The sequence below is a fragment of the Choloepus didactylus genome, chromosome 3 (genome assembly GCF_015220235.1).
Source record: "Choloepus didactylus isolate mChoDid1 chromosome 3, mChoDid1.pri, whole genome shotgun sequence".
NCBI lineage: Eukaryota > Metazoa > Chordata > Mammalia > Pilosa > Megalonychidae > Choloepus > Choloepus didactylus.
Window position 1 is genome coordinate 44,162,480 of NC_051309.1, and position 20,873 is coordinate 44,183,352.

The following is a 20,873-nucleotide window of genomic DNA, read 5'->3' on the forward strand; positions in this document are numbered from 1 at the left end:
GTAGAGTGACACGTCTAGGGCAGGACAAAGATTGAGCAGGAAAAAGGGTAGAGGGGATGGGCAGACACCATCTTTTGTGAGCAACAACTTCCCAACTGAGAACCTTTCAGACAACACAGCAAAAGCTTTGCAAGGCGAAGTGATGCTTTGCCGCTGGAGTCATTGTAGCTGGGATGTATTCTCCTGGTGCCTGTCCTGAGTTTGCCCAGGCTACATGGCTCCCTACCCTGATGAGCTCGATCACACCTGGTTCTGGGGCGGCCCTGGAGCCTTAGCTGCTCAGACACAGTTGGGTGTGAGGACTGACTCAGTGCCAAGTACAGAGCCTCCCATCTCCCCCCATCACTGAACAGATGCTGTGCAAGGGAATCCAATCTTACAACCTGTGACTGCTGACAGCTTTCTTCTCCCAAATTTCTCTTGTGGGGTCTTGGAAAGCAATCTCACAAGTCAAACAAAAATGATGCTTTGTCTTTCTGCTGGAAAAAGGCTAATACTGGAGTTGCTTCTTTGACAGTGACAAGAGGGTATTCTTGAGGATGAGGGCAAAGGGGCTGAGAATGCCTCCCCAAGGGGACCTTCTTTTGGGTGCTACGAAAGTCTCTATGAAGTGGTATAAACCCAGGCTGGAGAGCAAGAGTGGAAGGTTGAACCTGCTGACAGCTGGGGAGAGAGGGAAAGCACTTGAATGTTCCACAGCTGTTCTGACTGAAGCTGTGATCATCTCATCCCTGTGTGCACTTCAGAAGTTCTGAAGCTCACACATCCTGCTGGAAAGCTGGGGTTCGAATCCTGCCTCTGCTCTTGTTTGCTCCATGACCTCAGTTCCCTCGTATATAAAACAGGGCTAAGAAGACCTCTACCATCAAGAGAGTAAAGAAATCAAGAATATTAGCCCTTGGCACAGGGACTGGCTCCCCTAGGAAATGGCAGTTTCCTTATTTTCTACTCTCTCTTCCTTTAAGGTATGTGGTGTGTTTGATAGCCAACATATCCTAAGCATGGAACAGAAATAATAAAGGACCTTTGTAAGAATAAATATTTGAGAGCCTCTGGACTATGAAGTTTTATGAATTATGCTTTTTAATCCTGTTTTGCCAAGAGTTGAGCCTCAAAATGTGTGCCCTTGACGGTAGATGGCAGAGAACCTGGAATTCTACAATTCCAAGGGACAAGTCAGGCAATGTTAATGAGCCTTCTTTCCACATATTTTTTTTTCCTTCGTTTTAAAATGTTCTCTGTGCTTTGTTGAATGCAATAGTATCAGAAGAGTACTGCATTACAGTTTATCATGCAAACAATTCAGAAAAGTTAAAAAAATAAAAAAGCAAACTAGTAAACAGACTGACAACAGCTCATGTAATTCAATTTGCCTGTGTGAGCAGCAGTACCGTGTAGAAACTGTAAACTAGGAGGGATTCAGGAGACCCTGAGGCTCCAGTCCCGGTTTGGCAGCTATAGCAAGTCAACTAACAGCTCCTTCCCTGTGAGGCTGGCTTACTCCTTCATTTGGCAAACAGCTAATGAACTTCACCGCATCCCAGGCACTGTGCCAGGTGTTGGAGACACAAAGATGAGAGAGACATGTCCATGTCCCAAGGGGCTTCCTGGAGGGAGACAAACATGCCACAAGACATAATATCACACACAAAGGGATGCTATGCATTAAAGGTCTTTCAAAGCAGAAGGTGAGAGCAAGGCTTCCCAGGAGAAGCTAGGGTAAGGCCAAAGAATTTAAGAGGAAGTGACGTGTAAATAAAAACAGGGAACTGGATTCATTAGACCACCAGCTCCCACCCTTTATGCAGCATAAAATCAGCTGGAAAGCTTATTATAAAGGCAGATTCCCAAGTCCCACCTCCAGAGAGGTGGAGTCAAGGAATTGGGCATGCCCAGAAGTCATTTCTGGCAGTGGTCCTTGGTTCAGAGGCTGAGAAATACTGCTTAGAGCACTGTTCCAAAGTTCTTTCTAGCTCTAAAATGTCAAAACTATTTGATGGGTGAAGAAGTTCAGTAAAATGATGACAGAATGGTCCTTTCAAATTGTCATTTTATTTCTAAGTGCAATAGAATGTATGAAAATACATAAAACCTAACAGATACATGGATTTTGTTCCTTCTGCGGAGTTAGCTGCTCAGGGCATCCATGGAAGCCACAGGAAAAATACAGTAATTTATTACTGAGATCACAGTTCTGAGAAACAATTTTGCCTTCCTTAGCCTCAGACCAACCTTCTGCACATTCTCTACTTAAGAAACTGGGAAACACCTTCAGTTGAAAAGATTATATGTGAGACTTGGCTATGGGCCAGTAGTTATTCCATAAAAATATCTTGTGTGGCCTCCTCTTTGCTCTAAAAGTTGACAACCAAGTAACCTGGGAGGTAATTTGGAAGATATAAATGCTCTGGGAGGAAGAGCACCGCGTGCCCAACTGCAGCAGTAAATGGTTCCTGGCCAGTTTATAAACTCGCTGGTATGCACAGTGGAAACATTATCCACTGAGCTTAACACTTCCCAAGTGAACTCTGGAACGTGAAATGTAACATTTTCAAACTGTAAGGAAGCCTTCAGTCCTAAACTTTCGTGAAGCTTAGTCAACAGATTTGGCATTTATTTGATTTTTTTTTTTTTTTTTTAAAGCCAGCTCAGGAAAAAGCTGAATAAAATATGCATCTCCCACATGACATATCATACATTTCTTATTTCTCTGAATATTTTGCTCTCATACTTCCAGATGAGTTGAAATAGATTCTATGTAGATCTCAAAGAAATGGTCTTAAAGAAATAATCACCTCTCTTCAACTGTCAGCACCTGAGACAATGTTATTAAAGAGAAGGCATTTTTTAGAAGGTTCTGTATGTGGTCCAGTCTTTCCTTGGGGTGAGATGTAGAGATTCAAGACTCTCCAAGCCCCTAAATATACAGCGAAACTTGGAGTGGAGATGGGGTCAGGAGACCTGATTCAAGCTCGACTCTACCATGTATTAGCTGTGTGGTCTTGGGCAAGCTCCTTAACCTCTCTGTGCCTCAGTGTCTTCAAATGTAAAATGAGACCGCCAACCATAGTACCAGACACATAAGGTTTTATGGGATTAGGCACAGGCCTGTACTATAAACACTTGATTATCATTAGTGTCTCTGATGTTATCCATGTCACTGTTGGCACATTCTTTTCCATATTCAGCTGGGTATGTGGAGAGCTGGGTCTTTTCCTTAACTCTCCCACTCTCCTCTCTACCTGCTCACCCCTCTGCCTCTACAATTTTAATTTATTGCCTGTCAAATCTGTTTGGTGCTTTGACTTATAGATGACCTTATCTACTGCGGGGAAAATGTGATGCGACACGAACAACTGAAAAGCTGATCTGAAGACCATCTATCCCACTGGTCTAATAAAGTGTTGGATAGGAGTCTTTCATTTCCTCTGAAATGCCTAAAAATACACATCCATTAACAAAGTTCCTTGGAGGAATAAGACTTTGTCAACATGACAGCATTATTAGCTGCAGACAAGAGGACTGGAACCAAAGGCAAGGTGGAAAGTCACAGCACTGGGGACACAGCACAGGATCTAGAGTCTAACATTCACCAATTATGTGGCTATTCAACTCACTGAGCCTTAGTTACCTCTCTTCTTAAATGAGGAACATAGCAGCTGTCTTCTCTGCCACCTGAGAGTCTTGAGGGGTCAAATGAAATGATGCTTATGAAAACAACCTGAAAACCACAACAAATCATGAAGAACAGCCAGGAGGATGAGTGGTGAGACACGACCTGAGGCTGGGCAGGGGTCCTGAGCAGCGGATGGGATGGGGATGTGGTGGGAGACAGGGAGTGGCTCCAGAGAGGTAAAGATGAGCACCAGAAGGATGCTCAGGGATTAGAGATGAACTCTGCTACTTGACAATTTTAACCAGGGCCAGCTGCCCACCTGTGCTGCTTTCTTCCTGAGACTTTTAGCAGAAAACATGGAAATGGAAGTTTACCATATTAATCAAAGAAATAAAAACTGAGCCACCTGAGCCTCAGAATGCCCTCCCTGGACTCTGGCACATCCACACCTTGGACTTAGCAGATAGGCTTTAGGAAAGATGTCAATTCTTCCACATACAGAGGACATGAAACTTCATCAAACAGAAATAGTATCTCAAGGTTGGCCCAATTGCCTCCTTTTGGGGACACTAGAAGAAGCAAAGTAAGCTGAAATCCCAAAGCCAGGGGAGCTAAGTCAGGAAACCCTGGCCTAGGATTTAGAAGGATTCAGAAACCCCAACTTGTAGATCTGGTGCTGCCACTGGTGACTGGCCTCTCTGTAGCTCGGTTTCCCTGCGTGTGACCTATGGATGCTGGGACCAGTTGATCCCTCCCCACTCCAACATTCTCTGGCTAAAGGGCACTCCCCATCGGTGAAGATAGTTGAAGGGTTGCAATAGGGGAATGCAGCCCTGCAATGAGAAAAAGATCCTAACAGAAATGCCAAGAGAACAGACATACAGGTAAGGAAGAAAGAGCATGTTTCTGCCTCAGTAAGAGCAGAGGCTACATGCTGGGCTGGCTTAGCTCCTAGGAGGCCACTCTCTAGTACAAGGATGGAACTAGCCTGGGATATCACAGGGCTTTACTTCATCCTAAGCTCCTTCAGGGGCAGGCCCTGCTGGTTCACCATTATCCTCAGCACACCGAACACGAGGAATAAATGACCAAACTGAAAATTCCCATGGAGTATGAAAATTAAGCTTCAATAGAAAGTTATAAAAATCACCCAGCAGTAATCAACAAAGTCCCATGTGGTTCACTGGTACTGCAGCATGTGCCTGACAGAAAGAAACCGAGTTCTTCATCTACCAATGAGGATATAGCTCGCCCCAATTCATCACTTTCAAGATGCAGAACACAAGGTCCAGGCCAGGTAAGTGAGATGCCATAGCCCTGTGTGCTTGGAGGTGGGAATATGACTAGAATACAGGTCTTACTGAAACAATACAGAGCAAGAGAAGTAATCAAAGATTTAGGAAACAAGATGCTGTCTACTTTTAAAGACAGACAGGGTAATGGCAGTCACAAATCTATAGAGAAGGTCTGCTGGCAACAGATATAGTTCAAAAGACCCCCATGTCCTCAAAGTAAACAAGAAAATGGGCTCGCTTACAGAATAAAAGACTGGTCAGAAAAAGGAAGAGATGGCCTGGTGTTAGGGGATCAAACCACTTTTCTCAGACAGAGTTATTACTTAATTGTGATCTTTTACAACTGTAATTCACTTGAACATGTTATCAGGATTCACAAAGGTTCACTGCAGAAATCATTCTATGAATAAATAGCACAATGGAATTCTTCAATGACTTAATTCTTTGTTTAACATCCAGATTTCTTCCTCAAGATAGCAGAAATTAATGCTGGTAATTTTTTCCCAAAATAATGTCACTTCTGCTAAATAAATGAATCTTTTTTTTTTTAAAGAAATTAAGCACTTAAGGATTCTCAAGGGTTATTCTTGCAGACATCCTCTCCATGCTACCAAATGAACCTAAGACTAATAAGATATGCAGTAATAATAACACATCAGGCCAAGAGATGTTTTGTGTGTAAATATTTTACGGAGCCGGTACCATGCAAAGGTACCTTCAGAGCAAAGTACTGCCTCAGTGTACCCCCAGGAATCTGAATCACTTCTCATTAATCAGTCCCTCTGGGTTTCTGTACCTGGAATGGTGTTACAAGGAACCATAAGCCATTAAAATGAAAACATCTCTGAAAGAGGGAAATTAACACTATTTCCTAAAAGGAAGCATTACTGAGATTTCAAATGCAACGTGCATGATAATCAAAATGCTTACCTCAAGGACCTGTTAGGGCAGAAGCAACTAGTCTAAAGAGAAATCACAAGTTACATCCACTCTGCTATGCCATTAAAAAGACACTCCATTTTACCTCGTTCTCTGGGGTAGGAGATGGCGTTACAGAACTAAGAGACCCTTTTCTAGAACCCTGGAGATCTGCTGGGATGGAGACAGGGCGTTCCCACTGAGTTGTTCCTGTTGGGATGTGCCAGTAATAGTTCCCAGCGATGTCGCTGACTCTTTTCCAGCCAGGTGGCAAATCTGGATCGGTCTGAAATGAGTGATCACTCCATATATCTGCTGGGAAATGGAAAAAAGAGGTGGTTTTATTAAAAGAAGAAAAAATTACAGTCCTCCAGTTTTGAAACCAATTTTCAGGGGAATCTCATAGGCAAATGTGTTCATGGTCCAAATGAGAAGAAATGAAGCCACCCCGAGTATACAAAGCAGAGTAAAAAGTGACAAGGAAAGAGCTGGAAGGGAAGGTTGACATTTGAGCATATGATCCTAAAGGCCTCAGCATCGAGTCATCTTGCAGGTCCGAGAACAATGTCACAGCCTGAACTGTGACTCCCCCACCCCCCAAACATATGCTGAAGTCCTAACTCCAGGACCTCCAAGTGTGACCTTTTGTGAAAAGTCATTTCAGATGGAATTAGTTAGGACAAAATGAGGTGATACCAGAGTAGGGTGGGCCCCTAATCCAATATAACTGGTGTTCTTATAAGAAGAGAACAGGAGGCACAGTTAGAGGAGGGGGAAAGGCCGTATGGCAAATGAGGCAGAGAGCATCATGGATTGCTGGCAAGCCACTGCCAGAAGCCAGTAGACAGGCATGGAACAGATTCTTCCCTACAGACTCAGTGGAAGCACAGGTCTGCTAACAGCTTGATTTTGGACTTCTGGCCTCCAGAACTGTGAAGCAATAAATTTCTTTTGTTTTAAGCCTCCCAGCTTGTGGTTCTTTGTTATGGCAGCCCTGGGAAACTAAGACAAACCCTATGAACAAGCTAAAGCTCCATTAACCAGAGTCAATTATCCAAACAAAATTCATATGGGAATCTAATAAATTCCTCTATAATTTAGTATGATTTGCTGCCTGGCCTCATACTTCATTTCTGGCTATGAAAACAACTATAACTTTCTTTAACGGCTTTCTATAAATGAATACTATATTCACACCTTTCGTCTACTGTTTGACTGCAAACACCTACAAAGTAACAATGTATTTTTTGAGATTCTAGAATCCTAGATTGCCCACAGAAAGCTTCCAACAAAAGTGGATTGAAAAAGCCTTGGAATTCACCAAAGACCAGACTGACTCTGGAAATAGGCCAGTAATGTGAACATGTGAACTAGGGTGGGTATGAGATAATAGAGAATGGTAGGGACTGTGGCAAACTGGTAAGCATCGTCATAGTCCAAGGCATTCAAATACAAAAAATGATATTTTTAAAGATTGTGGGGGCTGAATATAATACACCTACTAGACAATTTCAGCCACCCCTGGCCTACATCAATATTTCATTACTTTATTAATAACTATTTTAAAATACCATTCTTGGCCTTCCCTGAGTTGAATATGAGATAGATTAAAGTGCTAAGAGAAGGCAGCAGAGGGGGAAGGAAGCAGAATACGACATTTAGAGAAAGAGGCATAATGGGGGAATCACGGGCAGTTGTATTAACGTAGAAAAATCTAAGAAAATTGAGCACGAAACCTAGGAATCCCTTTATTCTACGGATTAAAACCATTTCTATGTGACCATATAGAAGAGGCTGGTGCGCTTTCCAGCAATTCAAATGAGAACATGTGCAAGCCTTGCTCTGTGCAAATGTCATTGCATCATGTGAGGTTGTTGCAGCGCCAAGAGAAAAAAGGAAACCAAACAAAGAGGTTGATTAAGACCATGGGCACAGATGTGCATGCATGCAGTTATCTGGCATCCCAACATTCACTTTACTCATTTAAATCCGCCAGAGGCAAAACTGTCACTTGACTCAAATTATCACAGAGATTCCCCCCTCCCCCTAAAGAAAATTAAACATGATTAAATAATTTCAAGTCACTGAAATTTTGTAGAAACAACTTGAAACAAACATGTGTTTATACTCTCTTGTCTTCTATCCTTTGAAGGGAGGTTCAGGGGTTGCTGTCTGCTGTTATTTTATTTTTTTAAAACATTTCCAGTGGGGCAGCAGAGGTAAAACAGGCTTTGGAACAAAGCTGGGGAAAATTCTACCCCATCAAGGGGCTTCCTTTGTCTTATTCTATGGAAAGGACACAAAGATGCTGGTAGGTACCATGTCCCTGGTTTATGAGTTCTGAGGGCCTGAATTTACACATTTATCCTGGTTGTCTCTAGAGGTGGGACATTAGTATGTATGAAAAATAGCTACACACAGTGGTAGATTTCAGAATATGAAATAATGTTAGACCAAGGACAAAGACCAAGGTTAGCGGCTTTCCAAGGCTGGCTGCTTGAGGTGCCTCGAGGGGAGCATGAGAGGGCCTTTGGGCTGCTGCATGGCAGGATTTGAGCTGTTCTATCTTCAACTGGATCAATTTGGTTTAGATTCTGTGTTTCTGCTGAGATTTTGTTGGAATGAAAACAAAAGGGGAGTCTTTTCTGCTGCCCAAAATAAATGATGGTGATGATGATGATGATGATGATGGATGTGAGGTGGGCCCATCTACAGAACCATTAACAGATCCAGAATCATTCAAAGTTTATATCACATTGGTGGGAAGTAAGCCCTGTGAAGGATGGTGGACATCAAGCCTGTCTTGTTTATATCATATTCCCAAACCTAGCACAGTAGGCATTTGATAACAATTGGGTAGATGGATGGATGGGATGGGATGGGATGGGAAGGAATGAAGAAAGAAAAGATGGATAATTAGAGAAGGAGGGAGAAATGAATGAATGGATTAGGTCCCTCCAATGATGGGAACTGGGACTTCAAACTTAGCAAAAGAGGAATTCTGAAGAAATTAGTTCTCTGCAATTTCAAAAAATAGAGCAACTTCACAACCTCTGGAATAATTTATAGTTAGGTCCAATATCTACATCCCTTGATGGCATATATTAATGTTTTCTTGTATAAAAAGAAATAAAATATGATAAATTGGAAAAGAGCCCTGTACTGGAGGCCAAGAGACTTTGAGTTGATATTTTGTTTCTTTATTCACTGGTAGTTTTTACAAAAAAGAGAAAGAAACATGCCTCTGAAGCCTTCCAGCCCCTACCACATTCACTTTGTTGAATCATTACTGCCCCAATTTGCTTTGTTTTCCTATATACACTACGTATACATTTAAATAAGTACTTTGGACCTCATTCAACAGGTCAGTGGTTTTCCAATTGCTATCAAAGTGGTTTTCCAATTGTTATCAAATGGGAGTAGAAGATGCTGGGGCAGGTAGGCAGAATTTCAGGCCCTTCCAGGCCCCTTAATCACTTTAATCACAGCAGCACCATTTTTACTGGTTTTCCATGTTGGTCTTGTGGGTATGATTTTCCTTGAAAACAGGTATCATTTGTTTTGAAAATTTTTTGCTTAAAATAAACCTTGAAACCATAGCTAAGGCAAGGTGCAGTGGGGCCAAGGTGTCTAAATAAGAAGCTGCTTTTATCATAAGATGGTTTGGTCATGCTTCTGCTGAAGGCTCTAGGGAAGAATTCTTCTTTATGCCTAGCTTCTGGCATCTCCTGACAATCCTTGGTGCTCCTGGGCTTATAGTTGCATCACTCCAGTCACTGTCTCCATCCTCACATGGCCATCTTCCCTGGATGTGTGTCTCTGTGTGTCCACTCTTCTTCTTACAGGGATTCCAGTTTTTGGACTTAATAACTGGTTCTAATCTAATACCACTGTAATCCAGTATGGCCACATCTTAACCGAATTTATTAGATCTGCAATGACCCCATTTCAAAATAATGTCACATTCTGAGATTCGAGGTGGGCATGAATTCTTGGACACACTACTCAACCCAGTACATAGTCTAAGATGGCCACCCTCAGATGGTTACCACAGTGGACACAGCATGAGGGAGGGATGCACACCAAATAAAAATGGGAAAATCTCTAAACACGAGATGATTAGGAATAAGCTTCAACTCTTTTGATTCTCAGAAAATTACTTGGTAGAGCTTTGCTGAAGACAAAGTAAGGAGCTGATGCTGCAGAAGGGAAACAGTGGCTGACAGTTTCATTGCCCTTTGTTCTCAGATAGTTTCCTCAAACTAAGTGTCCATCACATACCTCTTACTAACAAATCTGCTGAGTTCTGAAGTCATAACATGTTGTTCTTAGATTTCAGCTGCAATATCTTAATATCTTCTCCATAATAGAGAACATTTTCTCTCTTTGGGTGAATCGCTCTGCAGCAGCAACCTTTGGACATTAGATTCAGTATTTGGATGGCATAAAGCAAACCAAAGGATTCCATCTTGGAGTTACTCAACTGAGAATTGGAATTCAAACCAACTAGATTTCTTAAAGATTACTTAAGAAAAATTTATAGGAGAGTTAAAATGAAGAAGTGTATAGAAAGCCTACAGAGTACTGAAAAATACCTCAAAGTTTGCAACACAATAGATTTCCTTACATACCCACTGGACTGGCAAAAATTTAAAAGTATGACAATACCAAATGTTGCCAGGCATGTAGAACACTGAGGACTTGTATACACTGCTAAGTAGAAGGGTAATCTGGGACAGTAACTTTGGGAAAAAAAATAGTAGTAACTAGTAGAGTTAAATATATCTCTACTTAATGATCCAGCGATTCCAAACCTAGTATATGCCCTAGAGAAACTCATATGTATCCACCAGGTAACATACTTAATAGCAACATCACTGAAATAGTCAATACCTCAGAACAACCCAGAAAATCATTGACAGCAGAGTGGATAAACTGTGGTATACTGATACAATAAATACTATACAGCAATGAAAATGAGCTAAGTAGAGCTATATGTAACAATATGGATGGATTGCACAAACATAACATTGATCAAAAGAAAGAAGACAAGAAAATACTAAGATTCCGTTCATATAAAGTTCAAGAATTAAATTACATTGTTTAAGGACATAGATATATATGGTAAAACTATATAGAAATGCAAGGATGCAGTTATTACAAAAGTCAGAGTAATGAATACTATATTAAGGGGGTAAAGAAGGTTCTGATTAGGAAGAGGTATGTCAAGGCTTCTATACTATAAGTTATTTCTTGACATGGGTGGTGGTGACATAGATGTTCACTTTATTATTATTTTTTAAACTGTACACTTACATTTATGAATGTTTCTGTATGTGTGTGTTTTCTTTTGTTTGTTTGGCAATTTACAATACATAGACCTATTCTTTGAAATTTGCTAACTACTTGTTACATAGTACTTTAAAAGTAATCATTGTTATATACAAACCTATGTATTAGCTAGGGAAACAGAATCAACAAGAGATATCTACAAATATAAGATTTATAAAAGCATCTCACGCAGCTCTGGGTATGCACTAGTCCTAATTCCGTAGGGCAAACAGGAAACTGGTGACTCCAGTGAAGACATTCAATGAACTCCTCAGGCAGCAAACTGGCAATTCCGATGAACTGGCAACGAACTGGCAACTTAGATGAACTCCTCAGGAAACGCTTCGCTGGTCAGCCGAAAACGAACCGAAGGTCCTCTATCTGACTCACTTAAAAGTCTTCAACTGATTGGATTAAATCCAGCTGATTGTATTCTCTCATTGTGGAAGACACACCCTTCATCGATGTAATCAGTCACAGCTGCAGCCAATTTGATTGATAATTTAATAAACCAGCCTTCTGGTTTATTAACCAGTCACAAATGTCCTTGCAGTAACAGTTAGGCCAGTGTTTGCTTGACCAGACACCGGGGTACCATCACTTGGCCAAGCTGCATGTGAATCTAACCATCACAATACCTTAAATTTCACAATAAAAAATGTATTTTAAAAAAGTGGGAAAAAAATACATAGATTTTAATGGAATCCTGAGATCAAAAGTTTCGGGTATTCTAAAAAAAGGAGATATGCCACAATAGGGACCTGGCCAAATCAAAGTATCTTTCAGTATCAGAAAGTTAACCCAAGGAAAAGAAGGGATTCACTCAAGACCTTGTGGCTTCAGTAAAACTAGAAATGAAAGCAGTCAGCAAAGACCCTAACCTAGATATGGCATTATACAGCCTAGAATGATAACAGAATGGGAGTTCTGGAGGTTGCCTTCCTATCTTGGCTCAACCACTCACTTAACTTCTCTGGGCTTCAGATGCTTATCTGTAAAATGGACCTAACCTCATGAGGTGGTGTGTAAAACAGAATAAAGGTCAGCACATAATAGTCATATTCGCTACATAAATGTTGACTATGGTGTCAGTTTTGTTGTTATAATTATTATTATATAGTATAGGTCTCCAAAGCCAACAATATAATAATATATCAAAATCTCCAAAGTCACAATAATAAAAAAAGATATGTCCAAAGGCAAATGCTCATTACAGAATCCATGGGATTCAATGATTACCATAGTTCAAATAAGGATAAAACATAATCATTCACTGGAGAAGAAAGATCAATCAGGACTAGACCTTGAAAATAGGAGATCAGGCAATGCTAGTTTCTAACAAACCCCCCACTCCCATCCCTGCCTCCCCCAGCCCCGGCTTGTTGCCCTTCTGCCATCCTATTACCTTCTTTTTCTCTGGATGTGTGTGAGTGCGTGTCTCTCTCTCAATTATTGTGGAAGTAAAAAATAAATAGGTCATAATTTTTAAAATAAAAATTTGTATCCATGGTCCTCCCTTAAGCTCATCAGTTAAACTTTTCCTGGGTCTCCCTCAAACACAAACCAATCCCAAAGGAATAAAGTTGCTTTCTATTTGCATATGATTGAGTTTTTCACCTACCTTCCTTAGGAGATTTTAGCCTCCCACCCATAAAGCAAAGCTTATCTTCCCATACATTATTTAATAGAGGAAAAACAAAGCAATGGCTAAGGGCTGAGGCTCTAAGACCAGCCGGCTGACATGCGGAAGGTCAAAGAGCCAGTAGGTGATGGCACCAAGATTCTCGCCCCCTCCCCTGTCCTGCAGTGAGGGTAGGCAGGACGGTTCTAGGCCCTGAACCACCCTCACGATCTAGATGAGACCTCAACACTGGTACACTTATAAATGCCGGTCTTTACAGAGGGTTCTTTTCTACGTGCCTTCTCTTCCTTATTCTACTTCTGGTAAAACAGGATAGCTGAGGAGTGCCTGGCCCACAGATCTATAAAACCCTCCTATTAGAAGCTTTAAGGATCAAATTACACTTTCAAGCACGTTGCAAAGCCTAAGATCTGATATATTTCTCCCTGCTTCCCTCTCAACCATATCTTACACCTAAGATGCTTTCCAGATGCCCTAAGATGCTTCCCACGCATTTCCGGCTTCTATCATCCCGGCATCTCGCTGAAGGCGCTGTCACGTCCTGACTGGGGCAGTTCAGCCCACCGAGCTTTCACTGGTGTCCTTCCTTGTTGGTGTTTTGTTCCTTTCTGAGGAAACAGGAAGCAGGGCCTGGAAGTCAAGAGTGTAAAAATAGCAAGGCTGAGGGCCCCCACAAAGCCTTTCTTATGCTTGGAGCCTCTTGAGCCAAAAGCAATGCTTGGCGGGGGCACACGGAGTCCATCTGTGAGCAGCAGTGACCTGCCTCTTCCAGCCACCTCGGGGCGCCTGGCCACCGCCTGGCTCTACTTCGCCTTTACTGGGATGCAGTCCGTGGCGTGTGAAGCCAGCCAGCCTCTAAGCATCCCCTCCCCTGGGCTCACATGCAGGAACTCAAGGGTCAAATGAAAACAAATGAGCATCTACCAGCAATTGGAAATTTCCTCTCCTGCTGTGAAGAAGGAATGGGTGAGCTGGGATTCTAAATTTGACCAGGGCTGCAGTGAAGAGCACAGATTTCCCTCAGATTCTCAGACTGGCAGTTGCTCCCTTCTCAACATCTGTGTACCCAGCGCAGACGTGCAAGGCAGTGGGGGGAGGGAAAAATGGATTCATTGTCAACAAATAGTTCTTTGTGCCAGCACTGCTTTAGGGCTGGGATACAGAGGTGATCTAGCTATATCAGGGCCCTGCCTCTGAGCCTAGGGCAGTAGTTCTCAAGCATCAGAATCATAGATGGCTGAGCCCATCCCCAGAGTTTCTAGCACAATAGTTCATGGGGAGGGGAGGAGGCTGAGAATTGCTATTTCTCACAGTTCCTAGGTGATGTTGATGCAGCTGGGTTTTCTGACTACTGAGAACCACTGGCCTAGGAAGACAGAAGAAGGTCATTCTTTTTCGTCTGACTCCATCTAACTACTGGCTCCACAGAAAAAAAAAAAATGTTAAATTTATATTCATTTATCCACTTATTCACTCTTTCATACTTTGGGCTTCCTACAAATGCAAAGTACTATGGCCAAGAAGCTGTAAATACAGGAATAAACAAAAGAGTTAAATTGGGTCATGCATGAGACGGGGTGTGGGGTAGAGTGGGATTGTCTGGGGAGGTCACTGAGGAAGCCACAGCTCTATAAACAAGAAGGAGCAGCCAGCCTTGGGAAGACTCCAGACAAGAATATTCCTCACAGAGGGAAGAGCACGTGCAAAAAACATGTGGCAGGAAGGAGCTTGCTAGATATTAAAACAGAAAGGCAGCTGGAGCGTGGGGTGAGCAGCCTGTGATCAATTTTAAGGCCCCACAGGCTAAGGGTTCACCCTCTATGCACAGGAAAATGCTAAGATATTGTGTGATTTCTGTTTTTGAAAGATCAGAAGAATAATTTGCACCATGCTCCCATAAGATCAGAAGAGTATTTTGCACAATGCTTCTGTTCTTAGAGAAGAAAAAAAATTCTTCTCTTTCAACATCTCAGTTGCAGCTGCTGCCAGCTAATCTTTTGAACAATGTTACTCCTGATGGAGCCAGATGCTTCAATCCAAACTATCTGAATTTAGCTTTAAAACTCTCTTCCAGATCACCAAGTGGTCTGCTTCCTTTGTTCCTCTTTTTCTCTCTTTACGATTTAGTCCCTTCATTTCTTCTGGATCCAGAACTTTTTTTGTCAGAATACAGCAAATAGGGCTCTTCATTCCCTCCGGAAGGTTCATCACCAGCTTTCGAAAGCAGCAGCACAGAACCAGGGGTGTGGGTCTAAGATGGTTAATTATAGCTTTGCTAAGGGTTCCAAGCAGGAAGGAGAGGGTACTTAGAATTTCGCATGAGATTGTCCTCAACAAAAGGAATTAGTGGAAATGGCCAAAACACTGACTGTGGAACAAGGGAATGAGCCCCAAAGTGTCCAAATTCTGTGAGCTCCCAGACCCCTGACCCCCTGGCCTGCCAGTGAGAGGGAAGGAAAGCTCACAAAAACAAGTTTCAGGGCCTCTCATATTTCTTGATAATTATTTACAAGGTATAATTAAGACCCTGAAATGTCTATCACAGCCTTAGAAAAAGTACACATTGTACTCAATTGGGTTTTCTTGTGGCAGCATTATTTTAACAGTTGTAATACAACTCTAAACAGTTTTGAGGGTGTTAATTTCTTAACACTTTTTTCCACATTTTTCTTTAAAAGTTAATATTAAGGTTTTTGAATGTCTTTGAAATAGGAAGATATTTGGAGCTGAGGATTTTTCTGTTAAAGATTTGTGAGCAAATATTCCAAGAACTCACTATTTCAGTGGTCCTTAAATCGGGGCCTTTTAACACTACATACTTCGTATATTTTTACAAGTATTTTGGCATTAAATCAGCTCAAATTTAAACTCACTGGAGACAGTGTTTGCCAGATTTTTGCTATTGAATTTTTCTTAAGGCATTATTACTACCATGAATGGGAGCTCCGGAGTTAGACTAGGAGTAGGGGTTTGAGTCTCAGCTCCCACACTAGCTAGCAGGATGACCTTGGACAATGACTAGTTCTCTAATAGTCTGCTTCCTTCCTCATTTTACACACTAATGACAGCACTTACCTCACAAGGTTGTGAAACAGTATTTTGTAGGAAAGCACCTAGTACAGAGTTGGGCACATCATATGCACTTAATAAATATGTAACTATTATTGCCATTAATTACTTCGTTAAAATGTGGCTTTGGAGAAAATATTTTGAAATGGCATCAACCATGGTGATTTTCTTCATAAAAGAATACAATTTCTCAGAATCTGCAACAACCAGTTTTTATTTAGATCAAGAAAACTAGATGCTAACACCAGCTACTTGCATGTCAATTTAGAAATGATATACCATATGACAACACACTGGTTTGAGTATATAGCACTTCTTTAATCAGAGCGTGGCTGTTTTATGTCATGAGACTGAACCATTAAAGAAGTGGAAATGAAGTTGAAACAAAATAGTTTATCAAGTCTGCTGCATCATTTTAAAATTCTTCTTTGGAGACTACTTCTGCTCTAACCTAATGTTCCCATGAAAGCATGCAGATAGGAACTGATCTCATATTGGTGGAAGATAAAAAGGAAATTAAGCCTCTCTGTTCACAGATTGTTAATCAAAATCAAAACCAAGCAAAAGAGCCAGGGGGCTTCTGCAAATACAAACTTAAAAATTAGAAGATATGACATGTAACCAGCTAAAAATTACCCAAAGGGTGAATTTGTATTTGTAAATGTATATATAAAAGTGAAGTTAATCATATAACCTGGCTACAGAATATTTTAAGTATAGTATCAGCAGAAAGTACTAATTCTAAATACTTTAACGTAAAATAAACATCGTTTCCTTACTAGTTATAAAATGGGTTATTAAAACCATGAGATGATATGAAATGTAACCAAAGAACATATTTCCTTTTAGAGTAGCACCAAGTGCAATGTAGCATAATTTAAAACCACTACCAAAAGCCTCAGGCTTAAGGGTCTTTCAAACAAAGATTTAAAAATAAAAACAAAACTTGAGTAAAAATTCATGTTTTACTTTAAGAGAGCTACAGACAATTTTGAAGTAAGGTTCAAGTCTTAAAAAGGTTTAACAGATTTCACAAATAAGTAATATGAGGGTGTTTCAAACGTTTCTTCATACTGTGTATTTATGTAGCAGTTTGATTGAGATATAATCCATATAATGTAGAGTTTATACAATTCAAAGACTTTTTTATGTTCAGTTAATTTTAGAACAATTTCATCACTCCCAAAAGAAAACCTGTACCCAATAGCAATTACTCCTTATATCAGTCAGGGTTCTGCAGAGAAACAGAACCAATAAGATATCTGTGTATATATCTAAGGGATTATTTTGATGAATTGGTTACTACAGTTGTGGGGAATGGCAGCTCTAAAATCTGTAGAGCAGGCCGTCAGGCTGGAAATGCAGACAAAAGTGAATGCTGTAGTCTTGAAGTAGAATCTCTTTTTTGGGAAATCTCAGGTTTTGCTCTTAAGGATTGGATAAGGCCCAGTCACATTATTGAGGGTAATTGTTACTTAAAGTCAACTGACTTCAGATGTACAAAATGCCTTCACAGCAACATCGAGACCAGTGTTTGATCAAACAACTGGATAACAGAGCCTAGCCAAATTGACACACAAAATTAACCATCACACTCTCGATTCCCCTCTATTTCCCTCCAGCTCTACTTTCAGCTCTATAGATTTGTCTATTCTGGTCATTTCATATAAATGAAATCATACAAATGTGGTCCTTTGTGGCTGGCTTCTTTCACTTAGCATAATGTTTTCGAGGTTCATTCATGTCGTAGCATGTATCAGTACTTTGTTACTTTTTATTGCCAAATAATATTCCATTGTATAGGTATATCACAATTTATTCACCCATCAATCGTTGGACATTTGGGAGGTTGCTACATCGGGCTATTGTAAAGAATACTGCTATGTACAAGTTTCTGCCCAGACCTATGTTTTCATTTCTTTTGGGTATATTATACGTAGGAGTGAAATTGCTGGGTCATACAGAACTGGTTAACATTTTGATTAATTGCCACACTGTTTATCAAAACAGCGATACTATTTTAAATCCCACTAGCATTGTATGAGGTTCCAAATTCTCCACATCTTCTTCAACACTTACTATTATTTGTCTTTTTGATTAAAACCATCCTAGTGGGTATAAAGTGGTATATCATTGTGATTTTGGTTTGCATTTCCCTGTTGACTAATGATGTTGAGCATCTTTTGACAGGCTTATTAGCATTTGTATATTTTCTTTGAAGAAATGTCTTTTCAAATCCTTTGCTCATTTTAAAGTTGGGTTATTTGTCTTTTGACTGTTGAAGTGAAGAGTTCTTTGTATATTCTGTATAACAGACCCTCATCAGATTATGATTTGAAAGGATTTTTTCCCATTTTGTGGGATGCCTTTTCACTTCCTCAACAGAGTCTCTCAAAGCACAGAAGATTTTAATGATGACGAAGTCTAATTTATTTATTTTTTTCTTTTGTTGCTTGTGCTTTAGGTATGTATCTAGGAAACCATTGCCTAGTTCAAGGTCACAAAGATACATACATACATTTTCTTCTAAGAGTTTTGTAGTTTTAGCTCTTACATTTAGGTCTTTGACCCATTTTGAGTTAAATTTTGTATATGATATGAGGTAGGAGCCCAACTTTCATTCTTTTGCATGTGGATATCTGGTTGTCCTTGCACCACCTGTTGAAATCAATTGGCCAGAAATGTAAGGGCTTACTCCTGGACTCTCAATTTTATGTCTACCTTTATGCCAATACCACATTGGTTACTACTGTAGCTGTGTGGTATGTTGCAAATCAGAAAATGTGAGTCCTCCAATTTTGTTCTTCTTTTACAAGACTGTTTTGGCTATTTTGGGTCCCTTAGGGTTTCATATGAATTTTATTTAGGAAGTACTGCCATCCATGAACATGTGTGAAGAATTACTTTCAAAATGCATTTAGAAATCTTCATGTGGTAAACCATAAATAGATTTCAATTTACATGAATATCTATTTATTGAGGAGTTCTATGTGTATATCCTGATTTGTGCTATTATATATCAATGCAGAAATTTGTGAAATACTGACGATAAACAGATCTCATTATTTTCTCTTTATACTCTGGAGTATCAGGTATCACCACTGGTTACATTATGAAATAGATATGGAAACAGCACAACAATCACCACTGTTAGGAATCATCCAAACAATCTAACCAATATAAACAGGCTAATTTCAAATACCCTATTGGATGTGGAAATCATATTACATTTGAAAGGGAAAATTCATATGCTCAGATTCCATGTTACAATGTAAGCATGAGTCAAAGAATAAAAATATAATACAAAGTTCACCCCAATCAGCCCATAAGCCCAAGAAGATTGGCCTAAAGGACTATTTTTCATCTTCTTTCCTATTTAACAATATGAGGAGTGTCACAGTTCCCAAGAACTGAGGCGAGTCGTCTTAAAACTTGGACAGTCTTTGCTATAATGTCTGTAGGAGACAAGGATCAACAACAACATCTGGATCCATTGTTATATAAACAATAATCTTAAAAGTAAAAATTTAAAGCAATTGTGCATGTAAATAAATATGGGACAAGAGAGTTCTGTATCTTTTTCTTGCTCATTAAAATGATAAACTCTATTTTGTTTTTCTGAGAAGTGTTAGGGGAAAAAACTGCTTTGAAACCAACATATCTCCAAAATCCAAATGTCTAAGCATAATGAATGAAAAATGGGAAAAGGTGGACATGCACCAGTAGATAATTGTAAAAAATAACGATCACAAAATATTTAAATAAAATTTCCAGGCAGATTTTATTACTTTTTCTTCCAGTTGTCCACCACCTACACCCCTTACTTAATGAGTGGCAGCAATGTATCCTATTCTATACCAGACAAGATTATTTAGGTTTGGTAGGAAGATCAACAAATTAGGCATTATATCTTTGCTTTTAGTTATGGGCATTTAATGCATTCTCCTAAACACAGTGTTCTATGACGGTCTATGATTATTTGATATTAAGCAAAGGGTTAACTGTGCAGATGCCACATCATCCATCAACTTTACAGCTTCCTGATTTTATTATTTCAGAGTGAATAGCAGGAGAAGACAAAATACAATCATGGGCATGAATCTTTCTTTAGCTTCCATACAATTAGAATTAGACAGGTAGAATCACTACTGGCACCATACTCTCTCAACGTTGACAGATTTGAAGGTATATGAAATGGAGCCAATTTTCTTTTCCATTATTCTGGCATTTCAGTATGCTTTTTTCTTTAAGTTGTGGTCTTCAGGCTGGCATCAAACAGCAGGGATCCAAGATGGAAGCTATTCCAGGGTTTTCCCTGACCAACTCCCAAGTTCAATATTATCCTAAATGTTGGCATGCCAAGAACTGACTTCCCATTCATGTTAAATATTAAAACTCAAGTTGTTGACTGAAAATCTAGGAAACAGACACAGTATTCAAGGACAAATTACATTTAAAGAACAAACTGAAGTGAGTGCCACCTTTTCTAATATTGAAATCTATGTGAAGCATATATATAGCACTACACTCCCATAGATTTAAATGCATATATTTTGTTTCTGATATACTAGCATGTACTTCTCCTGCACTAAAGGACTTTCAAAGTGCTATAAATAATCCAATCTCATTTGATCCTCACAAAAATCTTGCAACACAGATAGAGGAGACAGCACCCTTATTTCACAGGTAAAGAAATAGATTTACCATAGTGTTAACTTATCAAGGTTAGGAAACTGGTTATCACTGGCTATGGGAAAACCTCAGTATATTTCTTTTTGGAAACCATTATGTCTTGTGTGTGTGTGTGTGTGTGTGTGTGTGTGTGTGTGTGTCTTTAATTTTTTTTATTAGAGTCGTTGTAGGTTTACAGAAAAATCATGCAGAAAGCACAGAGTTTCCATATACCCCCTCCACACAGTTTTCCCTACTGCTAACATTTTGCTTTAGTGTGGTACCTTTGTTAGATTGATGAAAAAGTATTATTACTGTTATAATATTAATT

General features: G+C 39.9%; 1 protein-coding gene across 14 annotated transcripts in view; it reads right to left on the bottom strand.

The window, feature by feature from the left end:
• APBB2 (amyloid beta precursor protein binding family B member 2) overlaps positions 1 to 20,873 on the bottom strand; it is a 447,074-nt gene that overhangs the window by 134,091 nt on the left and 292,110 nt on the right. For 10 of the 14 annotated variants that reach the window (XM_037829665.1, XM_037829662.1, XM_037829660.1 and 7 more), the window contains one exon: positions 5,936 to 6,144. In XM_037829665.1, coding sequence (XP_037685593.1) covers positions 5,936 to 6,144 — 209 coding nt within the window. The remainder of the gene's footprint in view (positions 1 to 5,935; positions 6,145 to 20,873) is intronic. The other 4 variants (XM_037829667.1, XM_037829666.1, XM_037829663.1 and 1 more) reach the window with 1 other exon arrangement.